The following is a 20,222-nucleotide window of genomic DNA, read 5'->3' as shown; positions in this document are numbered from 1 at the left end:
TTTCAGCCCATAAAAGTCTACTGGTAAAGGTTTGTAAAATCCAGAACACTTAGTAAAAATCTCAGATAAGCCTTTAATCCTTTTGTGGAAACGTAGAAAAGAATTTAAGTTTTCTACTTGGGAAAGCTTCCACTAGAGTCCACTACTCATTTTCTAATTATTTATCAGTAGTGGGAGTGTGGGATTTTCATGACCCTCTTTAGATATATTTTAACCAGCTTTTTAAAGTGTGCCAATTTCCTTTCCAAAAGGAGAACTCACTCCTATTAATAAAAAGAGAAAGGAGGGAACAAAGCCTTTGTTCTTCTTGTGGACCACTTTGCCTTGTCTATGATAATCGCCAGAACTTTGGACAGGATGTTAGATAGATTAGAATTTTTTTTGCTGACTACCAAATATCCATCTACCCAAGATTTATTACAAACTGGCATTCTACCCGTAACATATGTAGAATCTTGTTTATAGAAGATCTTCAGAAAGAGGAAGGGGAGCAGATATAATTAGTATGTTTTTACTACCACTACATTGCATGAATAGAGATGTTATCATCAGGAAGATCAAGCTTTTGAGCTAAGAAAAGTACTGCATTTTCAGACTAAAACGTTGAAAATGCATTCTATTTAATTGCCTCTATTTCTAGAGAACATAAAAGATTCTAGCATTTGCTAAGCACAAAACCTCCAGTAACACAGAGAAACTGTGACTTGGCTTCTGACATGTCTGAATATGTTTACCGGTATATTCTTTGTGTTGTTATCACTTCTGCATGCATTTATCCCATGCTGCATCAGTAATTCTTAAACCTGTAAACTACTATGAGACCTCATACACAGATGAACACGTGTAATACACTGAAACCATATACTTTATGTGTATTTTGTATGCATTGTGAGGAGCAGCGAGTCTACAAATAAAAATGGCTTTTGATGCCAAAATTCACATTATTTGGCAAGGTGAGACCTTTTGTTCAGTCTACAGGACTCTGTAAAGTGTCATGTACATTGGTAGCATAATAAGAAACTGTACCAACACCTGAAAGTTCTTATTATAATGGTATGATTTAACTGTAGTCTAGTGATGCTGGTGTATGGGACACTGGTACAAAAACTGTCAGATACAGGGAATGTATGGCTCTCCAACAGGTGCTCAGTACCCCTGAACACCCCTGGTGTCTGCTGTGGGCCAAAGAAAAAGTGGTCACACGTATGTTTATGTTCTTGCCTACAATATCAATTTTAAATATAAATATATAGCAAACACACATACACAATACACATACACAATTTTCATCAGGGCCACAATATGCAGGAAGGAGAGATTCCATATTTTCATCTTCCAACACAATCCTAATGAAAAACAGACACAGAGCTATTAGACTTGGGAGAAAAGCTCAGCTAATAACTTAATTTTTTTCATAAGGCTTGTGGTTAAGAAAAAATGGGTTAAAGTTAAACCTCCCCTCTGCATGTTGTGATCTTGATGGCAATCATGTTCTCTTGCTGCTGGTGTGGCTTCTAATTAGCATTTTGTATCTCATCTAGTTTGATCGTGTGTTGTCCCTATAAAGTAGTGATGGATAATGCATATATTAAATGCCACAACAAATACAATGGGTGTGTGGCTAGCTCCAAAGCTAAATGGTGACATAATTTTATGTTTTTGAATATGATGGGGCAAAAATCTAATTGAAAGACAACCACAGGCTTTGGAATAGAATTTTTTTTACACACCAGGAATGGTAAAGATTCAAGGATTTTGAGGATCTAAATGCAAGACCACATGTTTAGGTCTATTTAAAAAGAAAGCAAATTGAAGGCTCAATATCTGAGGGCTCACACAAGGCCTCAGATAGTGATATGTCTAAAGGCAACACTTACCCACAGAAAGGTGGGAAAGTGGCAGCACTTATGGAGGTTGATAGAGACTCTGATTCCTATACTGACAGAATTTGCCAAGCCCTAATATGTGATTGGACCACTGCATTGGCACCACTTGCACAGAAATTTGAAAACCTTTCTAATCAAATAAAAGACATCTTTCAAACTGCAAATGAAGCACTGATTTTTGCCACCACTAATCAGTCTGAAATACAATAACTGCATATGGCCACGGATTCTTGCCCTATAGCTCGAGGAACAACCAGAAAGAAATAGATGTAAACATTTTTAATCAGCCTACCAGAGAATTAGGAAGGGCGAGATATGACCAAATCATCTGTGGAACACTTTGGGTGGATTGGATACTAACATTGAATATAAATACCCTCAATCAATAACAGATGTGGAGAGGCACACAGAGTCCCTGGAGGGTTAAATATTATGCAAAATGTGATTAGAGGTGATATTATGTACTATGCAAATTGATGATGCTATATGGAGAAAAGGGTTTGTAGACTGTCTCAAAAGGTCATTATTTGTCACAGTACAATAGACCTAGTTCTCACAAACAGTACAAGAGCTGGTGAACCTATGTCTGGACAGTTCCATTTTGGACTGTGCATGTGATTTAATGATTTACCATTCCATCATATTGAAAAGTGGGGATAAGGGTTTCTACACATAGAAAACATAGGTTATCCTTGACCATTAGCAATGAGGACTGGGGCTGATGGGAGCTGTAGTCCAAATCATCTGTGGAACACTGTGTTGGCTACACAAAGAGGCATATTGGTAACATTGTATCAGAGAAATTGAGACACAGCTGTAGCTCAGTGGTAGAGTATCTGTTTTGCATGCAGAAGGTCCCAGGTTCAATCTCTGGCAACTGCTGGTAGGGATGGGAGAGAGCCCCTATCTGAACAGCAGCTGCCAGTCACTATAGACAGTATTGAGTTAGATGGACCAATGGTCTGACTGAGTGTAATGTAGCGTCCTATATTCCTATAAAGGTTATTAGAAACTGAACTTTGTTTCACGAACATCTTCTAGTTTAAGGTACAGACTCAGGTATACGTCTGTTGGAAAATAGCTATTGTGATTTTGAGAGGTTGCCTTAAATAGACATTGTTTCCATCCCAAACATGGGCCTGAAATTGGATTTGAATGTATCCTAATTATCATCCAGAGCCATCCAGAACACTCCCTCTCCTGTTTCTTTAATCCACGGATGGGGAAGCTATGGTTGTCTAACTCCAATCAATTCTTAACATTGGGGCTGATAAGAGTTGGAGTCTCAAGAACATCGGGAAGGGCCACAGATTCCTCATTTCTGCTTTAAGCTACTGTTGACCAATGCATGCAGCTGTTATACTGAAGAAATTATTGAGATGCTTATTTACATGTGTTATTTTATTAAATTTTCTCCAAAGCAGCTATAAAAACATCTGCTAAAGAACTGTAAATGTAACATACAACACAAGGCAAAGTGCTGCACTGTAATAACTAAAACAGTATAAGAGGACAGATGCAGGCAAACCATTAAAACACGCACTTCTTGACCCTATCCAAAAATATTTTAAGAATAGAGGAAAGATAGCCTTTAAGATGGTTCTGATACTTTAAGAATAACAGGAAAGGGTTTGTAAAATTTCACAATTTCACACAACTTTAAAAATCTGAAGATCTGTAGAACAAAATAAATAACATTAATATTGAACCCCAGTAAACCTTCCAATCTTAAACATCATAAACAGTGTTCATGAACAGTGCAATGCTTTACACAAGCCAATCATGAAGCAGCATCAAACTGAATTATTCCATATTTCCCAATGATCATCCATTCAGGTTCAGTTTTAGTAAGCTGTTCACCTTGCCCAGGTTTCAGCCCAACCTGGATATCACATTTTAGCGTTCTTAAGCTACAGAGAGGGGCAGGGTGAAAATTGTTCAAGGCTTGATGGAATGGCACTGTGAATTCCCACTTCCGATCAGCTATCAACTTTCTGTAGTTCAAATCACCTTTAAAAACAATTAAATTTGACTTCTGCAATTCACTGTACAAATCAGGAGCCACTTGAGCCATCCTACAATATTCATGCGGCGAGGTCCAGAACAAGTGATCATGATAAATCCAAGCGCCATTTTTCAAATAGCCCTCCCAGCAGACACCACACCTAGACATCCCCTTGTGATTAGCTGCCTGCATTTGCTTAATTGTCCAATTCAGGTCACGCCTTGTAGTATCTGACACATACCATGGGATGCTTTTCCCATGGAAATGAATTTCAGTAGCTAATTTGGAGGATAACAAGAAGTCAGCCAGTATAAGGTCAGCAGTAAGTTCAAAACCAGCATTATCCAGGACTATGTCAAGTCTGGTAGTCTGCTTATTCATGTTCTTTTTGTTTATAAGCAGTGACCAAAGCATTTCCATGTGATCCACCAAGATAAAAGGTTTTAACTCTTCCACAGACAGTAATGGGTCAGACTTCTGAGAATTATCTGCCCCAGCTGACATTGACAGGTCACACCTATTACCCCACAGAGAAACCTAAAGAAGGAAAAAGTACACCTTAATCTGTATGCCAAGTGATCCTTGCTCTACTATACACCAAGTGCATCTTCGAGGACTGCAGTTGAGGGGCTACTGAGAGTTCTGCTTGTTGTAACAAGAGAAAGTAGGTCAGAATTGGAGTATTTCTTTTTACTTCCATTGAAACCAATGTGAAAAGGCAGTGGGTTAATTCCCAAGAGGAAAGTATAATATTAATAAAATTTAATAAGAAACGTAAGAAAAACGAGAATTAATCCACTTCTTTTGACCTTGAACAGGCTTAGGAAGTAGCAGTTTCTCTGCCAAGACACACTTACTGTTCTGTCAGGTTCCAATCCACTAAGCCAGGGAACCTCAGGCTCAGGGGGCCAATGTGACCCTCCAGTTCTCCTTCCTCCTTCTAATCTGATATGTATGAAACACCTGTTAGTGAAAGAACATAACTAAACCAATAAATTGGTTTTTATTGAATACTAACAAGTGATGTTGGGACGCAAACCACAGAGCCTAGGACTTGCCGATCAGAAGGTCGGTGGTTCGAATCCCCACAACGGGGTGAGCTCCCGTTGCGCAGTCCCTGCTCCTGCCAACTGCTCCAGCAATTAGAAAGCACGTCAGAGTGCAAGTAGATGAATAGGTACCCCTCCGGCAGGAAAGTAAATGGCATTTCCATGTGCTGCTCTGGTTCGCCAGAAGCGGCTTAGTCATGCTGGCCACATGACCCGGAAGCTGTACACCAATGCTCCCAATAAATCGAGATGAGCTGTACGCCAATAAATCGAGATGAGTGCCGCAACCCCAGAGTCGGTCATGACTGGACCTAATGGTCAGTGGTCCCTTTACCTTTAACAAGTGATGTTACAGAAAAGTTGAGGCCAAAGTGTAATTAATATAGTTTCTGCTTATGCATTTAGCAGTTTTCTGCAGATGGGTTATATGATTAATCTCTCAGTATAAAGCAGACTCCTGATTTAGCTAAGAAGGGACGGGGAACCTGTGGCCTCCCAATGTTCGACTTCTAACTTCCATCATCCCCATCAAACATGGCCAATATATGTGCCTTCCTGTAGCCCTATTTCATTTTGGAGAGGCCTTTAAATGTTGTAGAAACTTTCTGAACCTTCTCTCTCACAGTAAAAGCTGTAGCAATATTTTTGGCAGCATGCCCTAATCAGGTTTTGGCAAAGGAGAGATCAATACCTATGAATTAATAGTTTGGCAAACTACAAAAACAAAAAGCAAGCTAACGATAATAATTGATATACTGTTTTCTGAAGAATCATCATAGGAAGGTATGTGTATGACTGAGAATAAATGCCAGAAACTCTCCATAAAAATATTTTTGCCTTAGTTATTAAATCCACTATGTGCATGGAACAGATTTGGGGTTCTATGTATTATTCCAGGTCATTTGTCATGCTTGTTTCTGGGCCTCAGTAGTCACTATTTTCAACAATATTGCAGAGAACAGTGTATGATGAGTTGGAGGTTTATAAGATAGGAACTCACTTAAAATGGTTCTGATGGCCTGAATAGTTTCTGAACATATTATCACTAATGGTTTCCATTAGGTCATATTTGAAACTAGATATTTAAACTGGATTTTAATATTACAGAATATGTGCAACAGATAAATTATTTAAACAAAATTTTACCTGTAGCAGCTTCAAAAATTCTTCCTTCAGGGATTTTTCATCTAGGCCCTTTATGTTTTTCAACAGCTCTTGTAGATAGGTGCTTAAAACAATAATAGCTTCCTGAGATTCAAAGAAACCATGATCCTTTTCTTTTTTAAATACATCATAGTCACTGATGGGTGGACTAAACAGAAGGGATAGAAACATAAAAATACATTAGTCTTTGACATCACTAAATGCCAAAAACTTTCTCCCATAGCCGTTGCAGTCTCTGCTGAGACTGTAGTATGTCATGTCTAGCATGGTGCTGTGGGATCAGTGTCAGCTGATGGGGCCTGAAGATGTGGACAGTCATGGGTGCAGTGAGGATTTATGGGGGGGGGCAGAACCTAGGTTAGTTAAGTATTTTTATTTACTTGCTCGGGGAGGCAGCTGCCCCCCCTCTTGGCTACACCCACGGACACAGCGCTTGCAGCAGTGTGTCCAAGCTCTCTTATGACAGGATAGGTTCAGAATGTAGCTCACAGTTCTCTGTATTAGGATCCCTGGTGTCCTCAAGGAGGGAGTAGTGTGGTCACTTCCTCTCTTTTTTTTCTCCAAAGTTTTTATGAGAGATTATCTTGTGTTACAAAACAAACAAATAAATGGGGGAAAGTACATATAGCATCTCCATTTCTGATTTATAGAGCCTTTTCCAGTTCATTTACATTGTGTATGAGTCACTGTCATTCTAGAAATGCGGTTGTGGGGGAAGAGAGGGGAGAGGTGGAACGATAACGTTATTCTGTTCTATTGCATAGTGTTTGTGTATGTTATATTGTCAGCATCACATGGGTAGGGCTTTTATTTGTAGATTTGTAATTTGTTTGTGAGTGTGAGGAGGGTTGTTGGGTCAGGTTAGTCATAATATTTCATATGCTGCTTGTGGAGGGGATAGGTCATTGTGTTGTTGTGCTGTGTATGTGATAAAGGGGAACCACTGGGATGAAGGCGTTACTCTCCACTTGATAAGAATTGTTTGCTGCTGATGGAAAGCCTGTCTTGTAAAAACCTATCTTGGCTGACTATAGCCTACCAGGCCAAATTCACAGTTTTACTGTTAGTATATAAAGACCTAAACAGCTTGGAATCAGCTGACTTGAGGAACCACCTTTCCCCATATACCTGATATTTTAAGTTGGAGATGCAGCTAAGGGTTCCATGTTTGTGTTGCTTCTACAAGACAGAAGGCATTTAAGCATGATTGCACCTAGGTTGTGGAACTCCTTGCCTATTACTATTAAGCAAGCTCCATTGGTACTTGGTTTCAGCTGCCTATGTGAGACTCTTGTTGACACAGTACTTTTCTGCTATATAAAGTGGCTCAACTGTCCAGTGATATGCACTTTGCTGCTGGCAAACTATCTTTGTGTTGTTTTATGGATGTGTTATGCTCGCCACTGCTTACTACCTGATATATAAACCTATGTACTTACTTCTGAGCGAGTGCCTCATGAATTCTACGATACATATAACACTCTGTATATAGCCAAGGAGACTGAAACCAGCTTGGTGGTCCATCTGATAATTTTTGATGATATTCTAAGCACTGGTTCCACAGAGTGGTGTCAGGGAGGCTATCATTCAAGGCAGTCAGTGGCTTGTCTGCCTGCAGCTCATCTCGTAACTTGGTCAGAAGGACTATAACTTTCTTCGCTGCTTCAATACCTTTCTAAAATAAAATAGGAAATAAATATTTTCAATCAAATGTGTGTGTTGATAAAACTTACTTTCCCCCCACAAAAAACAAATCTTATTTGATAAATACAGTGCTTTAAGGACCAGAACAGCTATAAAAAGTCATTTTCTCAGGAGTTCCTATCAAAAGTGTAAATCCAGATGACATAGCTCTCAGAGCAGGGAACATAACAAACAACATAGTATTTGAATTAAGCTGAATGAACATTGGCATTGCTAACCTGTCTGTGATCCTGGATGTTAATCAAGTAAATGTGGTTTAAGAGTTAGAAACAAATTTCTAAGACCAGGGCTGCCATCCCTGTGCCCATGGGCCATAGTGGTGCCTGAAAGACTTTAACTGGTGCCCCTAGACATGGTAAGTTATAATGGAAAATGTATAGATACACTTCTAAGCAATTTCTGTGAAATGAGGAAACCTGGCTGCTTCTACCTGTCAGGTGTTTTTAGCTGATGAGTGAAGTCAGAGCTGTGATTTGTGCACTAGGTAATAGGAATCCACAGGGTCTTAAAGAGACACTGCTTCTACCTCCCTAAATGTCCTTTTCCTGCTTCTGCCTCGTGTGCAAAACGTCAACAGATTAGGTATGCAGTCCTGGGAAGTTTCAGTGTTATTTTGTGTTATGCCATGGCCACTCCCATAGCAGTCATGTTGCTATATTACACCTCCCATGGTAGCCATTTTGTGACTGGAACCCCCAGCATGGTCTCAAAGTTAAAAACTTAAGGCCAATGAAAATAACTGGCAGCAGATTCAGGACAAAAGAAAATGCTTGTTCACACAAAGCATATTTTATTGATATCACTGTGCACAATATGTGACTGCCAAAAGTTAAATGGCTTGAATGGGAATGGCAAATTCACGGGGCGGAAAAGTCTTATCACTATCTAATAGTAACAATGGCTACAGAGAACCTCCATGTTCAGAAGCAGTTATGCTACTGCAAGCCAGTTGATAGTGAAAGACAGTAGAAGATGCCTATTCCCTTCATTGTATCTAGTTTGCCACTGGAGAAGCATAATGCTGGATAAGACAGATCTCTAGTCTGATCTAGCATGGCTCTTCACATGCTCAAATGAAATCTGATGTTCTCTAGGCATTTGAAACAATTCTCAAAAGGTACGGGTAGACCTAAGATTTCCAATAAAATATCAAGAGAGAAAAGGTCAAATATACTGATTTCTTACTTCACCGTGTTCTTCAAAGAATTCATTTTTATGTTGCTCCAGATTATTGATAACTCTAGTCAGGATTACTGGCAGCTTGTCTTTAATTGTATTGTATGCAAAGGATCTATGAAGAACAAAATATTATATCTATATAATATCTAAATGTATTTATATTGTAATGTATCCTTTTCTTAGGATTTAAATATTTTAAAATCACAACTTTCTCCCTGTGTAGGACCCAAAGTGGCTCACAGCATAAATTAAAACGTACAACTAAAAACAGTTATAAAGAAACATTAAACTGCATAGATCGCATGCTTCAGAACACTGTAGCTCCAGGCTACAGTCCTAAATACACATCACAGTAGGGTTGGTTGGCCCGTTAAGAGCATTGACGTATCATCCTCTTTTGGCTCCTGCCTTCTAACATAGCCAGCCTAGGGGGTGGACCTGGTTGTCAGTTTCCTCTTCCTTAGCCTCAGTGCTTCCTTTGTGGAGTTTGGAAGTGAGGAGAATGGGTACAAAAGTAGGAATAGTTGGTCCCCCTTGTCATTAGCTTTACCTACTGTTGGCTACCCTACCAGTCATTAGGTCAGGATTAGAACTATTAGCTTCCTAAACTGTTATTGGACACTTCCACATAGCAGTTTCGGGAGAATGAAAAAAAAACCCCACTATTGGATTTTCCACAAATATCATAAATTCACGTTAAATAGGGAAATACCATGGTACATTTTGATGTAGCTGTGAGGATTCAGGTAAGGAGCACAGAGTCCACAGCACACTGCTGTATGGAAGAGCCCTTCATTTCCTTCGTCCAACTGTCATTTCCCAACTGTCACTCCATGCTCCCTCCATCTCTTATATACGAAGTTGTTTTTATCATCTGTACAGTATTCTAATACGATTCGTTTTCCTATTGTTTTAATTCCCTTACACTTTAATTATTTTTTAAAGATCATTTTTGCAAGTTTTTAGCTTTCCATATTTCATCCGCCTTCTTGTCATTTGTGCAAGCCGCTTTCAAATCCGGTCTGGGTGGGGTGGGGGGAATATACTAATAAAAGCCCTGTTGAACACAATTGAATTTATGCCATGAGAGAAAAAACGCTTACGATGCTCTTGCTAGTCAAGGGACATGGAAAATTGATTTAAGATAAAATCTTATTAAAGCCTTGCGCGAAAAAGGAGACTTTGGACACCGGCCTTGTGCCCAAAGCAAACGTGGCACAGGAGCTCAGGGTCTTGGTAAGAGCGGGAGGAAGACCCTGGAAGAGACCTGGACACAAGCTCCCTCTCCCAGCCCCATTTCGCAGAGCCCCGACGAAGCGGCGGCGGGACGCACCCCTTGAACTTGCCCGCGAGCTGAGGCGGCAAAGTTGCCGCCACCGGCGCCGCCATTTTGCTCACTGCGGCGCCTTCCCGGCACGCCACCCGGCGCAGCTAGGCGCTTTCCCAAGCAACGCCTGTTCTCATTGGTCCGCGGCTGCGTTCCCTTGCGCAGCGGCCTTAGAAAGGGAGCAGAGCGAAGCAGCTCCTTCGGTAAGGAGGCAGAGAAGAGGGGCGGGGGGCGGGGTTGATGTAGAGGAGCAGAGGAGCCTCCTCCTCCCCCCGCCCTCGGGAAAAAGAAAAAAAAGGTCACAGGTCTCGTTCTGAGTGGCTATTCGAGATGCGCGCGCATTCCCCTGTGAGACCATCTTCTGTCCTCTTCCGCCCTCACTAGGACCGGGCACAGCTGGCTTCCGCCTCGGATCCTTGGCGCTGAGTAGCTGCGGAGCGAAGAGACGCGAAGTGGGCGGGCGGGGAGAGGGAGCTATTCTTAAAAAGTAAGCTGCAGAAGGTAGTTAGGATTCTTGTGTATATTCTATAACCGCAGATTTACAAAACGGGACACGCAAGGGAGAAGGGACGGGGGGGGGGGGAAGGAGGAAAAAATTAAACTCAGGCACCAGTTCTTAGAACAGTTGTTCTTATAATGACCAGCTGGCACAGTTGATGGGTAGGAGGTGCCTGATAGAGCTGGGCTTTCAGCAAAGCTGATGATGGAAGGAGCCTTCTGCCTCCCAGATTGTCCACTGAGTTTGGTGGAATGGCTACACTAAGGAGACAGTTGAGGGAGAGGATGGAGCTGGTCACAGCACTTCTAAATTATATATACAGGCAGCTACATTTTTGTGCACCTCCAATTGATGCATGACCCCCAACACACGTGTTGTTTTTGGCTCTAGAACGGGCTTAAGGGACAGGGAGTTGCTTGTCATTCATGTCTCAGTTGAGATTATCCCATGTTGTCAGTATCCCTGAACAAGAGTCTGGGCTCTGCAGTAGACTCAAAGCTTAAGATCAATCTAGGCAAGACAAACTTGGAGTAAGAGGGACAGACTATACAGATGAGGAAATACTGGTCCTGGGTGCATATTCTTCTTTAAGGGTGAAGGAAGACCCTTGGACCTGGGATTGTTATTGAAGAACCAGGTGACAATATTAGCTAATTCTTAATAATTACAGGAATACAAAATAGATCTTGCCACTGTCTCAGTGGCAGGGAGGTACAGAGGTGTACCTTAGGTGTTCGTGTAATTTGGTATTGTATACACCCTAATGGACTCCAACTAAACAAAGTACTGCAGGCACCACAATTTTAGCATCAATGTGGGTGTACTAGAGGGAATGTTGAAAATCCATTTGATTCTACACTTAAAAGATAAAGCTGCTTGACTATCTTTGCACCATGACTCTGAGGAGGTCTGTTGATAGATGCTGGTGTTGGAAAAACAAGAGCTTATTGGGATTGTGGGACTGTTTCAACAACTGAACAACAATTGAACAACAATTGAAAAGCCAGAATATATCTAGAATTATGTAAGATGACTGCACCTGAATACCTTGTTGTATCATAAACCCATCTACGCAATAGTACTACATGACTTTTTTTTGCTCTATAAGACGCACCAGACGACAAGACGCACCTAATTTTTGGAGGAGGAAAACAAGAAAAAAAATATTCTGAATCTCAGAAGCCAGAACAGCAATCCCTCTTGCTGTTCTGGCTTCTGGGATAGCTGCACAGCCTGCATTCGCTCCATAAGATGCACACACATTTCCCTTTACTTTTTAGGAGGGAAAAAGTGAGTCTTATAGAGCAAAAAATACGGTAATTTATAATAACTACCACCAAATGATGCAGATACCGCTTATACTGGAGAAAGAATTCAAGCCTATCCATTGAATACATTTGAATCCATTTATTTATTTAAGCTAATCTTGACCAGAGAAGTTCAGGCAGCTTTAAAGTAAGACTTGAGCTACAGAAAAGCAAAAACTTTTAGCAAATCAAAGTGCAATATTTTGTCGTTAATGTTAGAATAGAGGTCAGACAAACCGCAGCTACTAAAGCTGCTCTCACTCAGTGTTTCCTCTGTCAAGCATTCTTTACTTACAAATATCTAAGAATAATGAGGTTTTCATTTTTTAAGACCATGAATACCAGAAAAGGGTTTGTAAAATGTCACAATTGCACACCACCTTAAAAATAGCAGTAAGACCCGTAGAAGAGAACATGCATATTGAAAGCCAGCGGTCTTTCAACCTTGACCAACAAAAGCATTTAGCACAGCACTGTCCTTTAAACTTTGCACATCAATCATGAAGCAGCATCAAACTGAATTATTCCATATTTCCCAATGATCATCCATTCAGGTTCAGTTTTAGTAAGCTGTTCACCTTGCCCAGGTTTCAGCCCAACCTGGATATCACATTTTAGCGTTCTTAAGCTACAGAGAGGGGCAGGGTGAAAATTGTTCAAGGCTTGATGGAATGGCACTGTGAATTCCCACTTCCGATCAGCTATCAACTTTCTGTAGTTCAAATCACCTTTAAAAATAATTAAATTTGACTTCTGCAATTCACTGTACAAATCAGGAGCCACTTGAGCCATCCTACAATATTCATGCGGTGAGGTCCAGAACAAGTGATCATGAAAAATCCAAGCGCCATTTTTCAAATAGCCCTCCCAGCAGACACCACACCTAGACATCCCCTTGTGATTAGCTGCCTGCATCTGCTTAATTGTCCAATTCAGGTCACGCCTTGTAGTATCTGACACATACCATGGGATGCTTTTCCCATGGAAATGAATTTCAGTAGCTAATTTGGAGGATAACAAGAAGTCAGCCAGTATAAGGTCAGCAGTAAGTTCAAAACCAGCATTATCCAGGACTATGTCAAGTCTAGTAGTCTGCTTATTCATGTTCTTTTTGTTTATAAGCAGTGACCAAAGCATTTCCATGTGATCCACCAAGATAAAAGGTTTTAACTCTTCCACAGACAGTAATGGGTCAGACTTCTGAGAACTATCTGCACCGGCTGACAGTGAAAGGTCACACTTATTGCCCCACAGTGAAACCTAAAAGAAGAAGAAAAAGTACACAATCCCTGTGAGCTGAGTAATGCCTTGTTGCACTATCTATCACATATATTTAGATTCAGATTTAACGGCATACTTAAAAAAGCTGGATTCCCAGTAGTCAGCTGTTTAGCAGAGAAGAGCGTCTGAATCAATCTCCTTACTTCTGAACAACTAATTGAGGGGATTCAATCTTATTTTAAAAATATCAACTACCTTTGTTGGAGTAAGCTGGGGAACCATGCACACAACACCCATTTACACAAGCTATTGCCTAGCAAGATAGGGTTAAGGATAGGGATATGGACACTGAAGCCTCCTTTCAAGTACATATATCCCTTATTTAGAGCAGGATGCTGATTTATTGGGGGAGGGGATAATTTTATTATTTATTCAATTTATATTCTGCCGTTCCCCAACCCAGGGCAGCAAATCATCTTGTGAATTGCGGAGCACAGCTAACTCCCAGGTTTCTAAATTCAAAAGCAAAAACTACATCCATCATACTTTAGTCGCAAGTTTAGGTGATGTTTATTAGTTTTCAACAAATGAGCATCACATCAATAACTTTGTAAGGACACCAAAATCAGGTTCCAATGAGGAATAAGTGACAACAGATTATAAGTGAGAGAGAAAAAACAGAAGGAATGTAAATGCTATTTTGTGAAAGATAATCAGGGGAAGCCATGGGTATAGCAGAAAATAAATTTCAGAGAAATTAACATCTCAAAAACATCTATTTCAGAGCTGTGAAATAATTATGTGCATGAAAAAGAATTATGTGCTCGTTTCTGTGCCCCAATATTAGAAGTGCAGCCAATGATATAAGAATTTTACTCACCGTTTAAAACAACATTGCAGAGAACAGTATATGAGTTGTTGAAGGATCTTAACTTTCTTAAAATTATTCTGCTGGCATGGAATAACTTTTCAACATTTCTTATCAGAAATGTGATACGTCTTATGTTTTACATTAGGCCATCTTTGAAACAAGAAACTTAAAAATTAGAAAATATGTGCAACATTAAATAAACAGTAAGTATTACTAGTTTTACCTGAAGCAATTTAAAAAATTCCTTTTCCAATAAATTTTCATCTAGTTTCTCCATGTTTTTCAATATTTCTTGCAGATAAGTACTCATTAGAATTATAGCTTGTTGAGATTCAAAGAAATTGTGTATCTTTTCTTCTTTAAACACATCAAAGTCACTGATGAGTGGACTAAACAGAAAAGGGGGAAAACATAAATTAGTTTTTGACCTTAATAAATACTGAAGACCACATCCACATGTTGAGCTCCCTGCCCCGCCAATTGCTTACCCTGTGACATGGTGCTATGTTGTATACTTCTACACCCCAGCTCAAAGTCATGGGCCTCATTCACAAAATGCTAAGCCAAACCACTGCTTAATATACATAAACAAGTATACTTGTACAAAACTAGGGCACTTCACTCCTTCTTGGGTCCTGCTGTTGCTCCGCTATTGGGAGCTAAGCCATGGTTTGGCTTAGTGTTACCTGTGAATCTCGGCTTGTGGTTTGTCTCACTCCAAACCTTAGTTATACAGCTCATTGTCTGTCTAGAGAAAAACAAGCTAGGAGCACATTTGCACAGAACCCTAAGCCAAACCATGTGCTAGCTCTTGGTAGTGTAGCAGCAGCGGGAGGAGTGAACTACCTGTGATTTCCTAACCGCACTAGCACATTTGCTTATTTATGTTAAGCCACGTTTTGGCTTAGGGTTATGTGTGAATCAGGACACATAATGTAACATGTAACACTCAGCCAAACCATGGCTTAGCTCCCAATAGTGTAGCTACAAAGAACAACAGGAAGTTCCATCCTTAGTCAGACAGGTTTCATATTACTATGTAAATGTTAGAAAGGTGTTTGAGAACAAATACAAAAGTTCTCAGATTCTCCCTGCCCCTGCTCATCATACTTGTAGCATTCATCATAAACACACCAATCCATCCCACCACTATTCTCTTTCCTTGGCCAAGAGCAGAAAGCAGGAATGTTTAATCTGCGGTTCATATTTACCAAATAAGATACATGCAACAAATATATAAAATCAGAAGCTGCCTTCTGCATTGGTCCAATGTAGTTCAGTACTGTCTACACTGACTGGCAGCAGCTCTTCAGGGTTTTCATACAGAACATTCCCATTCCTACATGGAAATGCCAGAGATTGAAACTGGGAGCTTATGCTTGATAAGCAGATACTCTATTACTGAGCTGCAGTTGTTCCCTATTACCCAACTCTGACCAGTGGTTTGGATGTGGTACACAAATGCGTGAGAAGGAAACAATAGCTTGAGTTATAAATATACCAGGAATATTTCATATTTTTTCCCTCCCTTATTAACACACATGGCTCCTGTCTAATAAAAATGACAGAAGTACAGAAATCAAATATCTGAAGTTGTTCAATATAAAATGTTTTTTGTTATTTAAAATAATTAATTCATAAGCAAAGCACACATTTCTTGACATTTTAATGATTCCAAGCAATAATATATAACAAATAAACATTGTAATTATGAAACACAGAATGGTTTCAAAATTGAAACGAACTTTACATTTTTTTCTTCCCAAGAAACAAGGTATTCCTTCATCCTTCCAGGAACAGGAGAAAATAATGTTAACAATTTTTTCCTCATCATTTCAATGTCATCTGATAGGACTCCACATGCAATCTGTACTCCAGATTTGGGTAACTACTATATCCTGAGGCACTGTATAAGCTGTGAAAGTGGGTTATAAGTTACGTAAATTAATATAATTATTCTTAACACATTAACTTTACAGTATTTTTCAACTGATTTTTTTATTTTATTTGATGGCTGTTTTTCTATGGGTGGGGTTCAAAAAAGAAAGTAGCCAACAGTTTTCGTTTCATTCAATTAAGCTGTAGGCTAAAGTGAACAAATCACTTTACAGGTCTATCATTAATCAGAAAGCAAAGGAAGAAGAGAATTACAAAGACTTCAAAATTTGTAGCAAGAAGTGACACTAAAATTCCAACTTGTAGTTATACTATACCTACTAAATTAGGTTTTGAGGTGGATTAGAAAATATTAAAAATGCATGAAATAGACAAGAGTCACTAGGAAGGAACAAAGTTCACCTTCCCCAGTCTTCAGATGTTCCACTGGCACTCTGCTGTTGATCTGTGTACCGCATAGCAGGTTTCAGAGGAAATAACCGAAGCCCAGAAATGGCTGTTGGAGTCCTTCACAGGATGGTGTCTATTTACCCAAACTGCTGCTATGTTGCTCTGGCTCTTGGTGCCAGATGCAAGAGGCAACTATCACTCTGTTGCTGACTAGAAGTCAGGAGAAGGAATAAAAAAGGAAAACAGCTGGCACTTAAGATTGAGTTATTTTCTCTGTTTTACCTTAAGCTTGAACTTTATTCCCCAGTTCCCCATCCCACAGACGGAAACGATACAACAGCAAACAACACACATGCTTACTTTTGAGCGAGTGCCTCATGAATTCTACGATACATATAACACTCTGTATATAGCCAAGGAGACTGAAACCAGCTTGGTGGTTCATCTGATAAACTTTGATGATATTCTAAGCACTGGTTCCAGAGAGTGCTGTCAGGGAGGTTATCAGTCAAGGCAATCAGTGGTTTGTCTGTCTGCAGCTCATTCCGTAACCTGGAGAGATAGGCTATAGCTTTCTTCTCAGATTCAATACCTTTCTAAAATTAAGAGAAAATGAAGAGATAAACAAATGTTTTCAATCTGAATGTGTTTTGTTCATAAAGTTATGTTCTTCAATAAATTGTAGAGTTGCAATAACTTGACTGAATTCCAATCAAAAGCGAAAGTCCAGAACCCAAGTGTCAAACATGACAACCAAATGCTTTAGTCCATAGGTAGGCAACTTGCAGCCTCAGGGCCTAGGGTGACTGAGACGTTACAGGTTTATAAAATTATGCATGGCATGGGAAAAGTGGGCAGAGAATTCTAGAACTTGGGGTTATCTGGTTAAACAGATGGCAGCAGATTCAGGACAGAAAAGTACTTGGTCACACAAGGAATAATTTATGTAATTCACTGCCAAAAGATGTGATGAGGGCCCCTAAGGATACTGGCTTTTTAGTTTGTGCTAGCAAGGCTCTTTGTATGTTCTTATGGAAGCAGAAAAATATTTCCTTAAGCGTGCAGAAATAATTACACAAAGTTTGATTTGCTTAAGGTTTTTAAGAGAACAGCATTGAAAGAGAAAGAATAAAAGGCAGCAATTTCTTACTTCTCCATGTTCTTCAAAGAATTCATTTCTGTGTCGATGCAGAGTATCAATAACTTTAGTCAGGATTAGAGGCAGCCTATCTTTAATTGTATTGTATGCGAAGGATCTATGAAGAACAAAACAATATTGTTTTAGGCTTGTAAATAGCCACTTCCATCACCATCAGAATCACCATCAGGCAACTTTATTAAAGTTAATTTCTACACAGAAGGAGTAAACTACTGTGTTCAGATATCATGGTAACCCATAATTATGTTGGCTCACAAAGTGAGCCTCACCTCCTCCCAAGCTTGCATACTCCTTCCCTCCCTGTTGTAGATAAGACAAGCTTGGAAAGTTTTACTTCTATTTTCAATAAACCAATGCTCATCTTCTTGCTTGAACTTGACAACTGGTTAAACTTTGTTTGAAACATGCCATATTTAACATTAACCACAATTTACGGTTGTAAAAAATTGAAATTAGAAGTGAAAGCTTCCCATCACCGCCTTGTGGCTCTGGAGGAGAAAGAGCAGAGGGAAGGAGCCCAGGTCTATTATTCTTATACACAATAAATTATGGTTTATCATTATGTCTAAACACAGCCTTTTTCTAAACCTCTCATACCCCTCCACACCACATCTCAATGCAAACACAGTATTTATCACACTGAAACATTGAAGCCATTAAGATTTTGCCCAACTGATATGCAGTCCTAAGCAATACACTGATTCCATATATGAAAATTAAGCAGAAATATTACTTCCAAGTGTCCAGACTTGCAGGGGGAAAGTTTTGTGGTCTTAATCTCACACAGTTTACCATGGAAAATAAAGGATGGATTATTGCAGTTACACTTCATCTTCATATGTTCACAGCAACTTCCTTAAACCATGTCCCAGACCAATAAGAACTTGGTCAAATAAGCTAAATATTCTAATTCATATCTAAAGGATGGTATTTATGAGTCTGGGTAACACTTTTAATAATCTTTATCTTAAAAGCAAAATGTCAGTCTTCAGACATTCATTTAATTTGTTGGAAGCCGCCTAGAGTAGCTGGGGTTACCCAGTCAGATGGGCACCATATTATTATTATTTCTTTACTATTAACAAATAAACAACTTAGTTCTCTTCAAAAAAGAGGAGGGGGAGACAATGCCTTGTTTCTGATGTCAGTACATCTGAATTATTGTCTAGAATAGTAAGAAAATGTATGATTTGTTAAATAAATGGCAATTCAAGTATTATTGCTGGGTTTCACAGTAGATAAACATATTTTCAAAACTGGTTTTCATAGAATTGTACAGTTGGAAGGGACCACAAGGATCATCTTGACCCCCCCCCCCAAGCCCTTGCACTGCCTTCCCAAAGCAAAGTAAGGAGGCGCTTGGCTTTGGGAAGGAGGCATGAGGGCTCTGACAGGGCCCTGGGGCTCTCACACCTCATTCCCAAAGCCTAGTTAGCACTTCCAAGCTTTGAGGAGGCAGCAGGGCTCTAGAACCCTGCCAGAAGGTTATGGTGTGTGTCAAATTTTGGCCTCACTACCCCCCCCCAGCGCCCCACCTCCCATGACAAGCAGCATGCAGCCCATAGGTTCTGTGTCAAATAAAACTGCATGGTTAAAATAAAATGTAATACGCGAGAATACAAACATATTGATTAAATAGTCCTCTGTCAAAGACATTGCTCAAATCATGATTTGGACATCTCAAACTTAGCTTCACATACGCTCTGTTCCTCTGACTTAACTTCCTGGTTTTGCCTCAAGCCTGAATGGGAAACTCACTTCTAATTCCGGCTCAGAAACATGTATGGTTTATGCTTTGTTGCGACGTAATAGAAAACTTGGTTTTGCAAACCACCGAGTGATTTGCAGGAGGAGCAGGGAAGACGTGAATACTTGCAGCACGAGGGTTGGAGCGGACCCAACCACCCACTGACAGCCGAAAAAGGCCACTGTGTTCCTGGCTTCTATTGCGAAACCTCCCTTTCCCAACCAGAAGCGGTTCCAAGTGAGGGGAACAGACACCCCTCTGAGACCCCAAATGCCACACTCGCAAATAATTCGCGGAGGCAGCTCCGAATCTGGAAGCCGGCTTTCCGTGCAAAGCGAACTGGAGCTCGGAGGAAGAGCAGAAATGGAAAACAGCGGCTCACTAGAGTGCCGCGTTTTCAGCCGCCCCGGCTCTCCGAGCAAGTAGGGGAAGAGACCCGGACCCTTGTCCCCTGGTACTCTACAGCTCCAGCCTCCCCGCGAATGGCCGACGGTTCACCCCTCGCCCACCCGTTTCTCAGAGCCCCCGACGAAGCGGCGGAGACGGGACGCACCCCTTGAACTTGCCCGCGAGCTGAGGCGGCAGCGTTGCCGTCGGCGCCGCCATTTTGCTCATCGTAGCGCCGCCCGGCGCAGCTGCGCGCTTTCCGAAGCAACGCCTGTTCCCATTGGTCGGCGGCTGAGCTCCCTCGCTCAACGGGCTTAGGGAGGAGGGGCGCTGAAGCGAACCAGCCCCTTCGGTAAAGGAGGGCGGGCGGAGGGATACACAGCCAAACGAAACGCGAGGCCTTGCGGATAATCGCCTCCTCAGGGGGAGGC

At 40.6% G+C, this 20,222-nt stretch overlaps 2 protein-coding genes across 2 annotated transcripts in view; both read right to left on the bottom strand.

The window, feature by feature from the left end:
- Positions 1 to 20,210, bottom strand: part of LOC308583297 (uncharacterized protein) — a 61,349-nt gene extending 41,139 nt beyond the window's left edge. The window contains exons 1-9 of the mRNA XM_081187111.1: positions 19,958 to 20,210; positions 17,649 to 17,754; positions 16,859 to 17,094; positions 14,436 to 14,601; positions 12,622 to 13,380; positions 10,334 to 10,635; positions 8,994 to 9,099; positions 7,544 to 7,779; positions 6,087 to 6,252 (exon numbers count right to left, since the gene is read on the bottom strand). Of these exons, the coding sequence (XP_081043237.1) occupies positions 6,087 to 6,252; positions 7,544 to 7,779; positions 8,994 to 9,099; positions 10,334 to 10,635; positions 12,622 to 13,380; positions 14,436 to 14,601; positions 16,859 to 17,094; positions 17,649 to 17,754; positions 19,958 to 20,019 (2,139 nt within the window). The 5' untranslated portion in view covers positions 20,020 to 20,210. The remainder of the gene's footprint in view (positions 1 to 6,086; positions 6,253 to 7,543; positions 7,780 to 8,993; positions 9,100 to 10,333; positions 10,636 to 12,621; positions 13,381 to 14,435; positions 14,602 to 16,858; positions 17,095 to 17,648; positions 17,755 to 19,957) is intronic.
- Positions 3,270 to 4,848, bottom strand: LOC308583358 (damage-control phosphatase ARMT1-like). Its single transcript, XM_081187237.1, has 2 exons — positions 4,749 to 4,848; positions 3,270 to 4,428 (listed from the first exon to the last, which is right to left on the bottom strand). The coding sequence occupies exon 2, from the start codon at positions 4,393 to 4,395 to the stop codon at positions 3,667 to 3,669; it is 729 nt and encodes a 242-aa protein (XP_081043363.1). The 5' UTR covers positions 4,396 to 4,428; positions 4,749 to 4,848; the 3' UTR covers positions 3,270 to 3,666.
- Positions 20,211 to 20,222: the final 12 nt, after the last annotated feature.

Source organism: Podarcis bocagei (genome assembly GCF_964188305.1).
Source record: "Podarcis bocagei genome assembly, chromosome: 3".
NCBI classification, from domain to species: domain Eukaryota; kingdom Metazoa; phylum Chordata; class Lepidosauria; order Squamata; family Lacertidae; genus Podarcis; species Podarcis bocagei.
This window is presented reverse-complemented; position numbering and strand designations above follow the sequence as displayed.

What these genes read in the sequence shown, in the direction of transcription:
- LOC308583358 (XM_081187237.1), bottom strand. Translation starts at nt 4,395, where the DNA reads ATGTCAGCTGGGGCAGATAATTCTCAGAAGTCTGACCCATTACTGTCT.